General features: G+C 34.3%; 2 protein-coding genes across 2 annotated transcripts; both read left to right on the top strand.

Moving 5' to 3' along the window:
• Nucleotides 1-1,838: 1,838 nt before the first annotated feature.
• Nucleotides 1,839-4,692, top strand: LOC130718836 (provicilin-like). Its single transcript, XM_057569464.1, has 6 exons — nt 1,839-2,956; nt 3,050-3,225; nt 3,315-3,395; nt 3,490-3,771; nt 3,882-4,185; nt 4,355-4,692. Exons 1-6 carry the CDS (start codon nt 2,233-2,235, stop codon nt 4,552-4,554), a joined length of 1,767 nt encoding a protein of 588 aa, XP_057425447.1. The 5' UTR covers nt 1,839-2,232; the 3' UTR covers nt 4,555-4,692.
• Nucleotides 4,693-10,386: 5,694 nt separating this feature from the next.
• On the top strand, nt 10,387-15,974 carry LOC130721579 (transcription factor DICHOTOMA-like). The gene is made up of 2 exons (XM_057572381.1): nt 10,387-11,897; nt 11,989-15,974. Exon 1 carries the CDS (start codon nt 10,781-10,783, stop codon nt 11,891-11,893), a length of 1,113 nt encoding a protein of 370 aa, XP_057428364.1. The 5' UTR covers nt 10,387-10,780; the 3' UTR covers nt 11,894-11,897; nt 11,989-15,974.
• The last annotated feature ends 1,642 nt before the right edge of the window (nt 15,975-17,616 follow it).

The following is a 17,616-nucleotide window of genomic DNA, read 5'->3' as shown; positions in this document are numbered from 1 at the left end:
TCTTGCCCTAGCAGAGCGTGAGCTAGAGAGGAGAGTTAATGAGATCGTCGTCATCCCTTTTGGGGGTTCTCCTCCTCTAGGAAGGCTTCTTCTTCGCTTAGAGGATGTTTCTTTTCACAATAGGTGAGTTATCTTCCACATTAAGTGGTTTGCTACCTAAGTAGGTCAAATTTTTTTCTCCTTTTCTTTGGCTGCAACTGATCTCCACCCCATTGCCTTTTCCTCCACCTTAGTCATCTTTGTCACTGTGTCCTTATGTCTCCATCGATGCACCCGACCGCCTCCATTGCTGTCTCCACGGGCAATTTTCGTCTTTGTTGCTTCCATCTCCGCCTTCATCACCTTTCTCAACATCTTCTGTTGTTTGTTTACACTGTATAAAAGTGTGATCCCTTCAAGTGCTGCAGACGCCATAATATGAGCTTGAAAGCTACAGTATTTGAAACTCCGACAAAGCCGGATGAGTTGTTAAAATTATAACACTAATTAAAATGGAAGAAAAAAGCTCCTCGCTCAGAAATCAATTAGTTTGTTTGTTATGAGAGAGTTACAAGAGAGTGATACAAGAGAGCAAGGGGCTGAGAAAGTGAGCAACCACTCTTGTTTGGTATGACATTGAGATGACAACGGAGAGAGAATGTGCTGGGAACGACCACTTTTCATGGCCTTTCTAAATTGGAGAGAATTGAGGTCATGCTTTTGTTCTCTTCTGTTTTGCACACTTTACTGGCGGTCAAAATAATGTATTCTTTTTTTCTTTCTCTATCACATCAAATAACCTATAAAATTTACTATATTTCTTACCTCTTGCTTCCTACTCATCTTCTATTTTCTAGTATTTATTCTTCTAATATAGTTGTTGAAAATATTGGTATTCTTTGTCTTTTTCATTACATGATCCAAATAGCATCTAGATTGGACATACTAGCTAAACATAATATAGAGTTAGAAACTCAACAAGATAACTACTTTTATGTGTTAGAACTTAGAATTAGAATTATTTATCAAGGACATCAAGTAGTTTTTTTTTTAATAAAAGAAATTAATTCATGATCCAAATTGGAATGCATAAGTAAGCGAGTAATGATTCATTCACGCTCCACTTTCTCTTTCATCTCTTTTCAACACATTTTTCTTAACACATTTTTCTTTTTCTCTCCGCGTTTCATGTCACATCACATATCATATCACTATTTTTTCTCTTTTCTCTTTTTATTTATTGGAGGTGGAGGTGAAAAAGAAGAGTAAATAAAACATTATTCTAAGTAAGCTCAAATGCGTCTTAATTCTTATGGTTGTTTCACCGGCGCGTTGGTGTTTTCAATTAAAATACTTTTTAATGTTTGATAAATCTAGACCATTGGATTGATCCAACGGCTAGAAATTTGCTAATTGAGGGAAATGCCTGTTGCCGAGAGTCGGATTCTATATATTTCATTAAAATTGGTGTACTAAACCACCTAAAAGATATAAGAATAGAGGTGTAATAATAGCGTGTTTGTTTGATTTTCAGTTTAAAAGTGTTTTCATCCAACAAAGGTTCAAACTTTTTTCACGTTTGGAGCATCGGAATGTGTGATCTTGAATTCCAATGTTCCAGGCTTTCAAACTGAAAATCAAACACAATTAATATTAATCAAAAAGGAGAGATTAAAGAGTGTTTGCGGTGAGCAAGATGTAGCAAATGTTAGTAATTTACTAATAAGCCTCCATTTGCAACTTAAATAAGTATTAGCTTCCGGTTTTATCATGTGATAATAGGCCGCACAGATCAGTTACTGGTGTGAGTGTGTGACGTTTCTACACCGTAGTAATTATCTGTTCTTTGTCTTGATCTTGACAGTGGAACACACACATTAACTTAACATTAACACTCTCGATCAGCACAAAAAGCCAAACCAATCGTGACAGAGGAAGACAAACATTACGTACCCAGCTGAAGACAATGTCCAAGTTCATCAAATTCAAACAAAACACAACCGCGCCGGTTCGCTTCATTTATCCACCATAGCAGATGCAGCCCGCCGCGTCCATCGGAACTGGACCCCAAACTCCATGCACAACAACACGTATGCAATTGAGCTGTCCACATGCATGCCACTCTGTGGCCAAATGTCGCTGCATCTTCATCAGAACAGAGGAGCTTTCACTTCTATAACTATAAATACCCCTGTTCTCCCCTGAGTTTCATCATCATCGACAAAGAGTGAGTTCAATCTTATCCAACTCATCATGGCTAGTACTGAAATGAAAGCAAGGTTTCCTCTGTTACTTTTGCTGGGAATTCTCTTCCTAGCTTCAGTTTCTGTCTGTTACGGCATTGTCTCCCATGACAAGGAAGACGATGATCGACGACCATGGTGGCCTGAACCTGAAAGAGAGGAGGAAAAGCATCATCAAAGGACCAGGGGAAGTGAGGAAGGTGAAAAAGAAGAACGTGAACGACATCAGGAGCCAGGACATCGAGAAAGGGCACGCCAGGAGGGTGAGAAGGAGGAAGATGAACGACAACCATGGTGGCAACCTGGACGTGGAGAAGAAGAAGGAGAGTGGAGAGGCTCTCGCCGTCTTGAAGATCCTGATGAGAGGGAGAGAGTGAGGGAAAGAACAGAGCGAGCAAAGAAATGGAGGCGAGAGACAGAGGAGAGGGACACACCTCGTCGACCACACCACCGTGAGAGTGAAGAAGAGGAAGGTTCTTCTTCTTCTTCTTCTTCAGAGTCCTCACGGAGGAGTCAACGAAGGAACCCCTTCTACTTCAGGTCTAGTTCTAGCAGGTTCCAGACTCGCTTCCAGAATGAATACGGTTACGTTCGTGTCCTCCAAAGGTTCGATGAGCGATCAAAGCTGTTTGAGAATCTCCAAAACTATCGAATTTTTGAGTTTAAGGCCAAACCCCATACCGTTGTTCTGCCTCACCACAATGATGCTGATTCCATCGTTGTCATCCTCAGTGGTAATTAATTATTAATCAATTAAGTTAAGAATTAGCACCACAATTAGTTAATTTCATTGAATGACTCATAATTATGATTTTGTTTGATTGCAGGGAAAGCCATAATTACCTTAGTGAATCCTAATGACAGAGAGTCCTTCAACCTTGAGAGGGGTGATGTCCTGGTACACCCTGCAGGAACCATAGCTTATGTAGCTAACCATGATGATAATGAGAATCTCAGAATCGCTAAAATCATTATTCCTGTTAATAGACCTGGCGAATTTCAGGTAACACTAGCTTCATTTTCTTTTTCTGCTTTTTCCAATTTCATGCAACACAACACTAGTAAGTTTAAAATTTTTGTGGTTCACTACAGGCTTTCTACCCCTCTAACACTGAACCTCAAGAATCCTACCTGAATGGATTCAGCAGGAATATACTAGAGGCTTCCTTCAATGTAAGTTTCCATATATGTCTTTATCTAATTAACTACATCACTTTCTTTTAATTATATGATTGTAAATTTTTATGGTTGGTTATGCATATCATAGGCTGAATACAATGAGATAGAGAGGGTTCTGTTACGAGGAGGAGAACAGAGGCAGGAACAGGGTTTGATAGTGAAAGTGTCACGGGATCTGATTCAACAACTAAGCAGACATGCAAAATCCAGCTCAAGAAAGAGAACTTCTTCTGAACCTGAGCCATTCAACTTGAGAAGCCGTGATCCAATCTATTCCAACGAGTTTGGCAAGCACTTTGAGATCAATCCAAACAGAAATTCGCAGCTCAGAGACTTTGACATCTTTCTCAGCTCAACTGAGATCAGGGAGGTAAATTAGTAATTACTGATTAAACTTGACATTGAGGTTACTTCTATGACCAATTCACCTGCTTAGTTCTTAATATATTGATCCAATTTTTCTTTTTTGTTTTGTTTTAGGGATCTATTTTCCTGCCACACTACAATTCAAGGTCCACAGTGATTCTTGTGGTGAATGAAGGAAGAGGAGAGTTTGAACTTGTGGCTCAAAGGAAGCAACAACAGCAGAGGAGAAATGAAGAAGATGAAGAAGAGGAAGAGGAACAACCTCGCATTGAGGCTCAGAGGTTCAGAGCAAGGTTGTCTCCTGGTGATGTTGTGGTGATCCCAGCAGGTCATCCAGTTGCAATAAACGCTTCCTCAGATCTCAATTTCATTGCCTTTGGTATCAATGCTGAGAACAACCAGAGGCACTTCCTTGCAGGTTAGTTTCCATGACTAGCTGACATACCATAATACATAAATTGGATATACTATATGTTACTGTGCTTTATAACATGTGAAACATGAATTCTAATTGCTTTTGTTTGGTTAATCAAATGGGGAAAAATTAATCTAATTGGGTTATTTTGTTGGTGATTAAAAATTGAAAGGTGGTGATGACAATGTGATAAGCCAGATAGAGAAGGTAGTGAAAGAGATTGCATTCCCTGGGTCTGCTGAAGATATTGAAAGGCTGATAAAGAATCAGAGGAACTCCCACTTTGCAAATGCTCAGCCTCAGCAAAGGGAGGAGGGAGGACATGGAAGAAGAGGCCCATTATCTTCAATTTTGGGCGCTTTTACCAAGTGAACTGATCTATGTGCATGTAAGAGTGTAAGGGCTCATAGTGACCCAAAAATGATGTAGCTGCTCATGTAACTACAACTAGAGCTCCGCCTTTGTGCTACAAATAAATAAATTAATTAAGAATAATAGTTGTGTCTTAAACTACATGTTTAGTAAGCTAATTTGTAGAAACTATTTCTCTTTCCGCCATGACACCACGTATCTCACCTATCTTTTTCTGCCAAGCCTTCCCACTATATGTTGGCGGTTATATCCATTTGTGATAGATTGACGGTTAAAACTGTGTTTGGTTTTTAATTTGGAAGTGTGTTTGAGATATTGAAATTTAAGATCACACATTTTAATACTTTAAACGTGAAAGAGATTTCGGACCTCATAAGAGCACTTTCAAGTGGCGGTTATAACAACTATTTGTGATAGATCGACAGTTAAGATTGTGTTTTGTTTTCAGTAGAAGTCTGTTTGAGATATTAAAATTTAAGATCACACATTTTAATACTTTAAACGTGATTAGACCTTGTGAAAACACATAAAGAGATGTTGGTAACATATTTTATACAACTTGCATTATTCTTAAAAGTCTAATTGGATCACATGATATTTTATTTTGAGACTTAAACCAATTTTCTTAGTAAGTACCCCACCTTGTTATCCACCACTTCGAAAATGGACTATACGAATTCATGGTATTTATGAGTACAAAGGTTGGTTGTTCTTAAAATATAGTAGGAAACACGCGACATCAAGTATCAAACGGACGTTTCACTTTCTTGGTTGATGGATTGGATGCCAACTGTTACTTTGCTTTCAATGCAATTATTGCTATTCTAACTAGCCGGTCCACTATGAGACCATAGGGGATACATATCTATCTTATATTGTCTTCTTTATGGTCCATTCATTCCATTTTTTGATAACTTAAGCATAATTCTGAAAGGGATTTCTTGTTTACAATCTCCTAATTTTTTATTAAACCGCCATTAGATTTCATTTATGTTCTATCCCGTACACATACATGTGTTCCACTCTTATATCATTGTTCTGAAGTCTAAACTAAACTTGTGCAATGAAAATATTATTTGAAGAGGTAAAACTTGTCATTGATCTCTATACCTTAAAATATCTTCGGCTATCAACTCAATATGTCCTGTTCTCAAGAAAATGTAGGAGACTAACAGGATTGACTTCACAATTGACTCAACCCATCACGATGAGGAAAATTCTAAATAAACCAATAAACCATTCTAGTTAACTTATGTGATTGCATAATTCTCTCTCAATATAGCAAAAACATTTGCATAATTCTCTCTCATGTGATTAGGTGCTGTCTAACAAATCACTCTAGATAAAATTTGGATTAAACCACTCTTAACTTTTTTTTTGATACATAGGAAAACATTAAACCATCCTTAATAAGGTGACCTAAATAATATTGTCACATGTGTCTATGTAAATTACAACTCGTTTAATTCTTCTTTTTATTTCATATTTTTCATAATATTCCTTTTAGGAGTAATATATTAGTACAATGAACCAAAATCAATTAGGATAATGACATAAAGGTCATATTTGTTTAAAAAAAAAATTAGTACATCGGAAAGATAAATTGCAGATAAAAAAAACCCTAATTCCTCCCAAATTTGTGGAATGCTAATTGTTAGGTTATCACGTTTGCTTTTGCATGCAATTGAAACAAATCTTCTCTTTTATACTTACCTTCAAAGTTCTTTCTCCATTAGTACTCTTGCTAAAAGCTAATTATGATATTGGAATCTAGCATTATTGACACCAAACAGTACTCTCTCATGGAACAATTAGCTACTACGTAGCCATGACGCGTCACAATCTTTTGATTTGAAACAATCTACTCCGATTTATGTTTTCAATAATTGGTTCCTTTTATAAAAAATTAAAAACACAAGAAAATAACTTGAAAAAACTAAAATTGTAGAAAAATATGATTGTTGTCTAAATTAACAACCCTGAAAAATATTGCAACACATAGACTTCATCGTCAACCATAACACTATTCTTGTAGCATTCATATTCTTCAAAACAAATATTTGAACTACATCTCACAATATTTTAAAATAAGAGTGTAAGAGAAAAAGATGAAACACAAATATAAGCTTAAACCGATTCCTGGTGCTAGGGCATCTTCAAACAAAACTTGAGTCAATATATAGTCTTAGTCTCCCTCTTCCTTCAACATGTAGACGATGTGAGACTTTCCTAAGAGTTCCTTGATCGACTTCCCTCTTCATTTATTGTATTAGGTGACGCGAGGCGTATTCCACCATTACAATCAACCTCAATTATCTCCACTATGATTGTAATATATATGCATCTTCAGCCTTGATCGTCTACACTGATAATCATAATTTTCATTTTTTACACTGACGATCATAGTTCGCAGTGCTTATATACATCAACAAAGAAAATTGTCATTTTCCAGCATAAATAGTGCATTTCACTTGAAACTAAACCATCACAAGAATTTTCATATGTTGATAATTATAGTGCAACCCCAATGTTGATTTCTTACATAAGTTTCTCATCAATCAATCGATTGGTATAACTTTACCAAACACCCCAAATGTCAAATAAAGCATGTGTGCTATCAAAGGCGGACCATAGCTCCCTCAAAAAATTCGGATTTTTTTTAAAGGTATATTTGGGTAAAAAATAAAATTTAACAAATAGCTATATATATTACCATGTGTATATGAGAAGATAACAACTATACTGGTTCAGTGGTTCTGCACAGCGCTCACTACAGGGAGGTCTGAGGTTAGAATCTAACTGAGGTTAGAATCTAACCTCAAACCCCCATTTTACAGGTTTTTTTACATTTTTAACAGCTAGTTCCACTTTGCTTTTGACCAGGCCTTAGTTGAGTTGCAAAAATATTAAAACTTATTTTCTTTATTCTATAAATATTTTTTTTAGATTTCACCTATTTTTTCCTTATCATTAATTGTAATGGTAATTTTTATATTACAAATTATTAGTACATCTACCAAACAATCTCAAAATGAATCCCAACTCATTGAAGGGTGAGAGTTTGAAATATAACTATTTTTTTATTTGAAATAAAATAATATACAAATGTGATAAATCTCCCTCATAAAACTAATCATTAAAAGTAAAAGAAGTTATTCAAAAGTAAAATATATATCCATAAACTAAAAATTGAATTTTTTTTTGAAACTAACTAAAAATTGAATTTGAAAGAAAGACAAGTAAATTTTAAAGATTATTAACCTAACTTATAATAAATTTTCAACATTCGTATTATATGAACTATTTTTTTACGATGAAATATTTAGGGTCCGTAAAAAAAAACTATTTTTTTACGAAAATATGTGTATTAATAAGGAAAAAAAATATTCTAGTTTATGTATTGAAATCTTCTTTTAGCTCCCTTAAATTTTTTCTTCAAGTTCCGCCACTGTGTGCTATCATCACACACCTTGCATCAGATGTGAGTCAAAACCCATGTGCTATCACGACACACTTGACATTAATATTAGTCAATATGTATGCACTGTCACCACATACCATGCATTGATGTCAACCAATGCATATATGCTATCACAACACATTTTTGCATCAATATTGACCAACTCATGTGTGCCACCTGGCTAATGACCCGACCTAGCTTGTGAAATCATTCTTGCATCAACTCTTGCAACCAATTTCTCGATCCATTGCAGCATCACTACAAATCCCACACTTCTTTTATAATGTTAAAGATCAGACACAAAGCATACTAATAATGTACTCCACCTTAGTAGAACCTCTACAAACCATCACAATGGTCAAACCATCAACTCTTATAAAATTGTTGGAAAACCATAGAGTACAATCGTAACACAAAAGTATAATGTATGAAACTCTAAAATCAAAGAAAATCCATAATAATCTTAAAAAAGTTTTCAATTCAAGTATATATATATATATATATATATATATATCTTTATTTAACTCTTTTCACTATAATGTTTATAAAAAAAATCTATCCAAAATGAATATGACAATTTTAACCCAAACACGCAGTAAAACTAAATGTTCATACAATTGTCGTATTACTAGCTTTTCATTTTACTATGCTAAGGCAAATAGGTACTTCAATATAGTTGTAACTAGGTGGAATGGTAAAGGGGATGAAATGTAAAGAACATGATAAGGCTCACATCCTTATGTGTTCTCATTTTCAACCAACGCAACACGCAAATTCTTATATAAATATATAGCGCTTACTATAGGCTTTGCACTTGAATAATATCCATAAAAGCAATTTTCACATGTTCTTATGTTTGGCCCCTAAAAAACCAATGACAATGCCTTGTTTGTTCAAGAGCTCCTCCCACCGCATATAATATCTAGCAACTCAACAAATAACTAACTCCATCAAGTACTTGTCTACTTATAAAATGAGATAACATATCTATATTTGTGGTAAAATATATTTCTACATATTGTTTATTTGAAAATATTTTTCAGATTAAAATATTATACATGATTGATAAATTAGTGGATTCATATATTCATTCGGACAAAAGTCTTGCGTATTAAATTAGTTTTTATGAATTGTCAAAACTACATAAGAGTTGAAGGCCTAGATAACTGAATATGAAAATGAAATATCACTCTTTTTTTGGCACGTACGTATTTGTGTACAATATAAAGTACGTATCCATGTTGAAGCTGCAAAGGGTGTCAGAGATGTATGAGCTTTTTTCGGGATTGAAATGAAGTCGTGTGGGCGCATTCAAAAACAACACCAAGTTTGAACTTCGTAGTTACCAATTAATTCGTACTATTTTTCAGCCTTTTAGAAAATGAAAGTATAATTTTTTATATTATAAATAAAATATAAAAATATTCATGACAGTCTAGCCAACAAATTTTTTTTGACGGGCAAACCATATAATTATCATTGATTAGAAACAAAGGAAGAGGATTTGTCATCAAACAATATTGATCCTAGACCCGGTTGAACTTCCTCAATCCATACATTATCAACAAAACTTTGATTTCATGATAAAATATCGGAGTGTATATGATCAAGTGATTTAAAGTTTAACCTTCATCACTTTCAAATTAAAATGTTGTACATCGACACTTTAAGTTTAATTGAGCAAGTCCAAACAAAATCTTGGGCACTTTAAACTTTATGATAATTAATTTGTATATAATTTTTTAGTGGGTACATAATTAACAGGTGAAGGTGTATATTGTAACATTATTCAATATATACTTGTGGTTGATTTTACACAGATGAAACAGCTATCACAGCCTCTCACCTACCTTTTACACTCCCTGTACGGCTTTCATCTTCAAAAAGTCCCTTACCTTTCGGATAAAAACCACCAAAGCCAGATCCACAAGTACAGAACTATTCACTTTTTCAGTTCTATATTAATATACAACTACACTTTCTGATTAATTATATTCTAAACTATGGAAATCCAACTACTTTATTTTGAAGTAAACTGAATTTTGAAGAGAAGCATCTGAATTATAAAATTGATATTGAGAAAAAATAAACTGATTTAGATATACTATAATTAAAAGATCTAAGTCAAAATCTATGATCATTAAACACTTGTCCAGTTGTCCTTAATCATCATCATCATCAACAACAACAACATCATAATCTTCTTAATTTTATAAAGGTTTACTTCACACCAGTAATCATCAACAACATCTTCTTAATTTTATAAATGTAGCTAGCATTACATTTTCCTTTAAGCTTATGCCAATTAACTTAATTATTTGTGTCCTTTTGATCCAAAGTGCTGTCTGATATACTTGAGCTATATCTTGTACATGTGCCCCAATTCAGATTGGCAACAATCATACTAGCTAGTATTGACAAAATAAATGAAGCTGTTTTCAAATTGCTTCTTCAATTCATTGGCCCAAACTAAATCCCTCTTTTTATTTTCCCTCACTTTCCTCAACTGCAGTTCTCTTTTTTCTTTTTTATAAAGAAATTAAGTAGTCTTTAATGAGTGTAAATAGTACATGGTACTAATTAGTAGTAGCTAGTCTCCTTTCAAAGAAAGAGATGGGAATCTCAGAAAATGATTATATAAGAGTAGAGGACTGTACTTGGACCGTTAAGTTGGAGCAGAGAAGCTACCTTTGTGTTGGAAGAGTGATCCTTTCACTCAGTGCACACAAAACCTAGGGTTTTCAATTGCTTCCAAAAAATCCTCAAATGTTCTCTTCCACCTCATATCATGACTCCATTAACCCTTTCCCTTCTTCTTTCCCTTCATCCTCTTACCCTTCTCTTCCTTTTCTCATTGATCCTGAAAATATCAATAATTTTCCTCAGGATCCACTTGTTTCTCATCCCTTCATACATGATAGTAACATCAATGATGCTCCAATATTCACACATGACACAACCAATTTGGCAGTTTCAGTTTCACACTTGCTTGAACAACAGGATCCACTTGGTGGTAATAACTATGCTAGTAGCATTGTTCCTAATTTCCTCAGAGCTTCAAAACCTGCAGCTTCTGCTTCTGCAGCTGCAGCCATGGCTACCACAAAGAAAGACAGGCACAGCAAGATTCACACATCTCAGGGGTTAAGGGACCGCCGGGTGAGGCTATCGAGCGAGATAGCGCGAAAGTTCTTCGATCTTCAGGACATGCTGGAGTTTGACAAGCCAAGCAACACACTTGAGTGGCTCTTCACAAAGTCTGAGAGTGCAATCCAAGAGCTTGCAAGGAGTAAGAACTGTTCCTGCAGCAGTAACAGTAACAACAACCCTTCAAATAACAACAAATCATTATTTGGTGGTGGTGATAATCATAATGGAACTAATTCCATCAGAGGGAGGGGCAACAGCAAGTTGAAGTGGACTACACAGAGGGATCAAGATGTTTGTGTTCTTCAGAATAAGAAGGAGTCAAGGGAGAGAGCAAGAGCAAGAGCTAGAGAAAGAACCTGTTACAAGATGTTGGAAGATCAAAGATGCCCTGCAAATACTACTCAAATAATGCATCAATTGAGGTCATCATCACCTATTCAGCTTCTTCAACCCTATCCTCACCTAATGGATAATAGTGAAGCAGTATCTGGTGGTGGTGGTGGAGATGGGTTTAATGTGATTGAGGAATCTATCATGATAAAAAGGAACATGATGTCTTCTAATTCTCATCCCCACGAAAACCATCACCTTGCAATCCCTAATAAGGAAGCAGGTTTCAACAACAACTATATTGACTACCCTCTATTGCAGCCCTATTCCACTACCCCAAATTGGGAAATAGCCACCATGAACATGAATCTCTCTACATGTTTCATGAACCAGTGGTAATTAAGTAAGTATTGTTTTCTCAAATACTTGAGATTTTAGGCTTTTTTAGTCATGATGTTTTAATAATTTGGGGTCTTGATCATGATTTAATTCAGAGCTCCAACAAATCTTTGGAAATTCTTGGGAGGAGAGCACCTATCAGAGTCCCACACTAATTTGCTAGTTTTCGGTAAAATCTGATCAGAATGAAATCCCCTCTAGTGCTTTTTCCTTGTAATCATCACATCTTCCTGTGTTCTCTATCAGTAACTTTTTCTGCCCTAGCTGTTTTTCCCATTTTACAATGTTTGTACTGATTCTTGCTGATAATCAGCCAATGGCATATCAAAGTTCTCATAAAGTACTGGATCTCCATTCTCCACTTGTTAGCTGCTTTTAGTATTTTACTTATTTAATTGGCTAATCTTCAATGGTGAAAGCTCTGATCTACTATATATTGGTACAAGAACAAAAGAATGATCAGGAGCAAACTAAAATGTTCAGCTTTTTTTTTTCTTTTTGCATTATAACCTAATAGTAGCTGTTGGGCTTTGACTAACTTGTACTATTTCAGCTCTAAGAATTTAGCAAGCATGGAAGCAAGTTAACCACCGCAATTTTACAGAAGTTCTGAGATCAATCATACAATGAACTTACCAGGTGGTTTGTTTTGCTTCAACAGAATTTTGTCTCTGAGTACCAATTTGAAGTTACAAAGAGCTCCTTATTCTTGTAGCTTTTCCTAACTAAATTAAAAATCATACACATTACAAATTATAGTTAATGTTTTGGTGTGTAATAAGTTAATTTTTTAAAATACAAACATAAACTGAAGAATTTTTTTAATTAAAGCAAAAGACCATTTTACTTAATAGATAGAAACTTGGGACTAACCCTCTCAAGTGGATGAAATGCACAAAAACCTAATCCAATACAACAAAAGCTATAACACCTTATGAAGAATTCACTCCCTGCTGCTAAAAACAGGAAAAAAAGAAACACCAAGACCACAATATATACAATGCTTGATATTCAAAAAGGAAAATACCTAGAACAAAATGAAGAACATTAACTATTTATAATGCCTATCAAAAAAAAAATATTTATAATAATTATAAATGATTAACTGCAATCAATTTATTTTCTTGGAAAGTTCTTTGAGAAATGCTAGTAACACACTCTTTTAAACACATTCTTAACCCACTTCAATGTGATTGGTTTAATTTTGAAAAGGCAACACATTTTTTAATAAGTGAGAAATATGTTGAGTATCTTATAAATAGACCAATTTCATTAAAATGTGTTAAGAGTTTATTTAAAAGAGTGTCTTGTTGGCATTCCTCAATTTTTTTAGGAAAAAATCTTCATTTCTTTTCAAAGGTCATTGATAAATTGGTGCAAACCATTGGATCACCATGATGATAGAGCCAATGCATAGCTGCTGTATCTATGCTTATAAAAAAACACAGGGAGAAGAGTTTATTGGTGATATTATCCATTATTACTTTGTGTTATTTAGTCTTGAACATGAGGATACAGTTTGGATACACACTTAAGAGCACTTTTTGGACCTCATTCATTGTACTTTCTAATATATATGTTCCAATAAGTGCGCTCTTTGATTTGTATCCAAACAATCTCTAATTCCAATCGTTGTAAATTATCCATGTCAAAGCTCTTTCACTAAAACATAAATTAAGTTGCAAGCCTACATGTGGCCTTTTATATGGTAACTATGTATGCAAGTATAACTATGTATTCATTTCTCTCATATAGTGATGTTGTTTGGAGGGATCTTTTGTGTTAGAGTCAAATGAGCAGATATGTTTCCCATTTGATTCGCCATTATGTTATTTGTATTCCTGGGGTGTTTGAGATCAATTGGGCGCCATATCCAATTGAGAAGGATTATTTATCAATTTATTGAATAAATTGTTTTGCTTTCGAAAAAAAATTTCATTACTATGTATACAATCTATAGTACAACAGCTCATTTCTCTATTTTGTACAGTTTCTATTTTCCAATTCCCTTTTTCCCCAATCTTTATATTAGGGTTGATTATTCTACAAGAAATGGACCTTGGATCAGGAGAATACTGATGTTCTGTTGGAGCATGTCTAGTTAATATTACTACATGCACAATTTCTGAGAAGTCATAGTGTAGTAATTGATGAACTGATCGTTGCAGTTTATGAAGTTTCATTTCTTGATGTATATATCAAAGAGTTATTACCACTAGCAGATCAGTATACATTTCTTTTGTCGGGAATCTAATAAAACTTGTTGCTTTTAGTAGGTATGAAAGATGATGTTTAGGATGAAGATGATGATATTTAATTAAAGCTTGTATGTTGTTGGGCTTTTACAGTTTTTTATTTATTTTGTAGACGTATTTGATCTCTAATGTACTTCCTCCGTTCCATAAATATTGTTGTTTTGGGCGCTCTTTCAATATTTCAAAATGTTTGTTGTTTTAGTTGGTACAACTTATATTCAATTTTATTTGTATATTATTGTTTTGTTGGCTTTCAAAAAAAGTTGATGACCACCACTTGAACTTATGACATCTATGTCAATTCTATACTCATCACTTGAGCCAAATGACCAGGTGATGAAAATCCAGTACAATTTTATGTGTATATATGCCTTCCAGGGCAAACTGGTGTTTAAATAAGATCAATATTGTTACAAGAGAAAGTTTATCTTGAGTTTGAGTGTTGAATCTGGTCTTTATGCCACAGCTTACAGGGTTGGCAAACCAAGCTTTCCATGATTCTTGGTAGTGGTTCAGGACCAGAAATAAGCTTCTTCGTTATCCTTTGTCATGCTAGGAGTCTAATCCAGCTTGTTGTTTAAATAATGGTGCCATGTAAGTGACATGGTGGGCAAGTTGTTCTTAACTTTGTTCCTTTTTGCTTCTTTATTTTGGATACACCTTCTCCTCATTCTTCAATTATGAATAAATTGTTTTGGCCAATAAAAACAAACTGAAATTATGGTTTCAATGGAATAATGTCTTCTTGAACCTAGAGCTTCAAGAGAACTGATTTCAGAGAAACAGAAGGGATGACATTCATGATCATAAGCAAGCAAGCACACAAAAGAATGTTGGATGTGTTTGATTTGAGTTTCTTCATTTTGATAGAATACCTATTAGGGTCTGTACATATGTTGATGTTATTTTCATGGAGGGCACGATAATCTATGATGCCCTAGCTAACTATTATTTGAAGAATGAAAATGGAAGTATATCAAGGGTTTACAACAATATAACCTACAACTGACCTATGATTTTGTTACAGTAGGCTTGTCTTATAATCATGTTATGTGTTTGTTCTGATGTTATCTGCTGCCAACTTGTAGGATGGTTTGTAGACTCTCTTATTGCATTTGAGGCTGTCTATTACAGGGTGTTTTTTTAGCAGTAGGGGGTGGGTCACTATGTTTTTGTTGGGGTGCATCTATGCTTACATCTTTAGCTTGTTTCTCTTTTATATGGGTTGAAGTACGCTTGTGTTTTCTTAATAACTTTGGCTTATTTATGTTATATGTGTTTGTTCTTATTCTGGTGGTGGGTTAGGGTTTTTTGCTGGCTTGTTATCAAGGGTTGCAGCAATATAACCTGCAAGTGGAGACCCAGCTCTACTGTCACTTTTGGTTCTTAACCCATGTGCAAATTAGCATTTAAATTTTACAGTACATGTAAATCAGGCTGGTTCAACTGATAAGATAGAAATGAGGTTGTTAAAAAAGTTTTTGATTCCTATAGTCAATATAAATATCATTAAGAAGGTGTTGATGTTTGGCTCTTGAGAAGGTGCTGTTAATGCATATTGGATTATTGTGTATTTGGTTATAGCACCATTTGTGCTATGTTAAATATATTTTCTCTTTGGCTTTAAAAGAAAATGAATATCATCAAGAAAATGTTTGGTGAAGAATGACATGATGCAGACATTTAGAGTGAGATAGGAAAAAAAAAAAGATAAGTGATATATATGATATGTGATGTGATGTGAGAGAAAGTGAGATAATTAAAAAAAGAAAAATCAACCCATGAAGTCAGTCTTAGCATATGCATATCCCAAACTAGACCATAATCAAAATTTATCTTATTGGAAATCAAATCGTTGAGATATTAAATGTGAATAAGTCTCACATTAGAAGAAAAGAAAAGTGTTAACATTTTGTAAGTGAAATGACTCATACACTCAGTGTGTTAAAGTTTTGAGTGAAAGGTGTAATGTCCATACACCTTAACCTTAAGATTTTGGCTAAAATATGTGTCATTTTGTATTCAACTCACTCTTGATTTGCTCTCATTAGCCAAAACAACACAGAGATCCCCAAATCCCAACATCAACCATAGTGAAAAGAGTATTTAATATACTGTAGTCACTTAAAGAATATAAATTTTAAATAATTCTCATATTTTAATAAAGATTTAATGAATATAAATTAGTTTTGAACACATAAAGAACAATAGCACATATTGTAACCATATGTGCTAAATGTTGATGGTAAAACACGATTCATGAATAAATCGGTTTCGGTTTTAAAATGGTTCACTATACAATTTCCCATATTAAAACCTTTGAAATAACAATAAATCCAAAATATAAAGCACCATAGAACTGTCTGTTGAAGGGAAACTATTGGGGGAAAAAACTGTTGTGAGAAGAAATTGGCAACCAAACCCAAAATACTAGTAGTAGTGGGCTAAGCAATCCAACCTTAACTTTTAGCCCTTTCATGCTCTATTCCCAAAGGGAAATTGCATTCCTTACTCATCTATAACCCCACAAATATTCTATTGGATCTTGTTATCCTAGATTTGTACTTGATATATCTTAAGGATGGATATTGTATTGCAAATTAGGAAACAGGAGTTTCTAATATCAGTAAACAGCAGACATTCACAATCAAATTGAAGAAATCAAATCAATTTTAAATATCTTTATATAATATCTCAAATGGGTGATCTGAAAGTGGGGTATACATAGAGAACCCACGCACCTCCCAAATTAAATTCATAAATTTTGTCTCATAGCTTTGTCCCCATGTCCAAGCAAGCATTAATTAACCCACTCCAAATAGAACAGGCACAGGTGGTGGAGTGGTTCAAATTTAACAACCCTATCCCATACTTTGCAAAGCCCCAGCAATCATGTACTATCATGGACTCATGGTATAAATATTTTCTCATACACCCAAAAGATCATCCAAGCATGCATATAGTAAAACCAGCGGTGCTTCAATGTTTCAACTCAATGTTTCAACTTACCCGTGTGAGTATTGAAAATTAATTAGGCGTTAACCCGAGACTATGAATCTAAATTATGATGTCACGGTGAATTATAAAAGTGCCGCTTTGTTTGATAGGAAGAATAAAGTACGAAATAGTGAAATGCAAGCTAGCCAATCACAAATAGGAATAAGTTAAGTCCCTCCCTAACCACACAAACTAGATTAGGTATCAATTTTTTTTACCTGAAGATGAGAATTTTTGCGGGAATTCTTCTGTTTGGGGGCCGACTTCAAGGAATTTTACCTGTGAGATGGAGATGAGGACAAAAGTTCACCTGAAAAAATTAGTGAATGAGGATAGAGATTAGTGTCCCCGTCACACGAAATCTTCGATATGTATATATAAATGAAAATACAGTAATAATCTTACAAATATTAGAATGATCAAGTGGTATTGATTGCAAGCTTTCATTAGTTTCAGTTTGTTAAATTTTAG

This window comes from Lotus japonicus, chromosome 5 (assembly GCF_012489685.1).
Source record: "Lotus japonicus ecotype B-129 chromosome 5, LjGifu_v1.2".
Taxonomy (NCBI): Eukaryota; Viridiplantae; Streptophyta; class Magnoliopsida; order Fabales; family Fabaceae; genus Lotus; species Lotus japonicus.
Note: the sequence above shows the minus strand (reverse complement) of the source record. Positions and strands in the feature narration are given on the sequence as shown.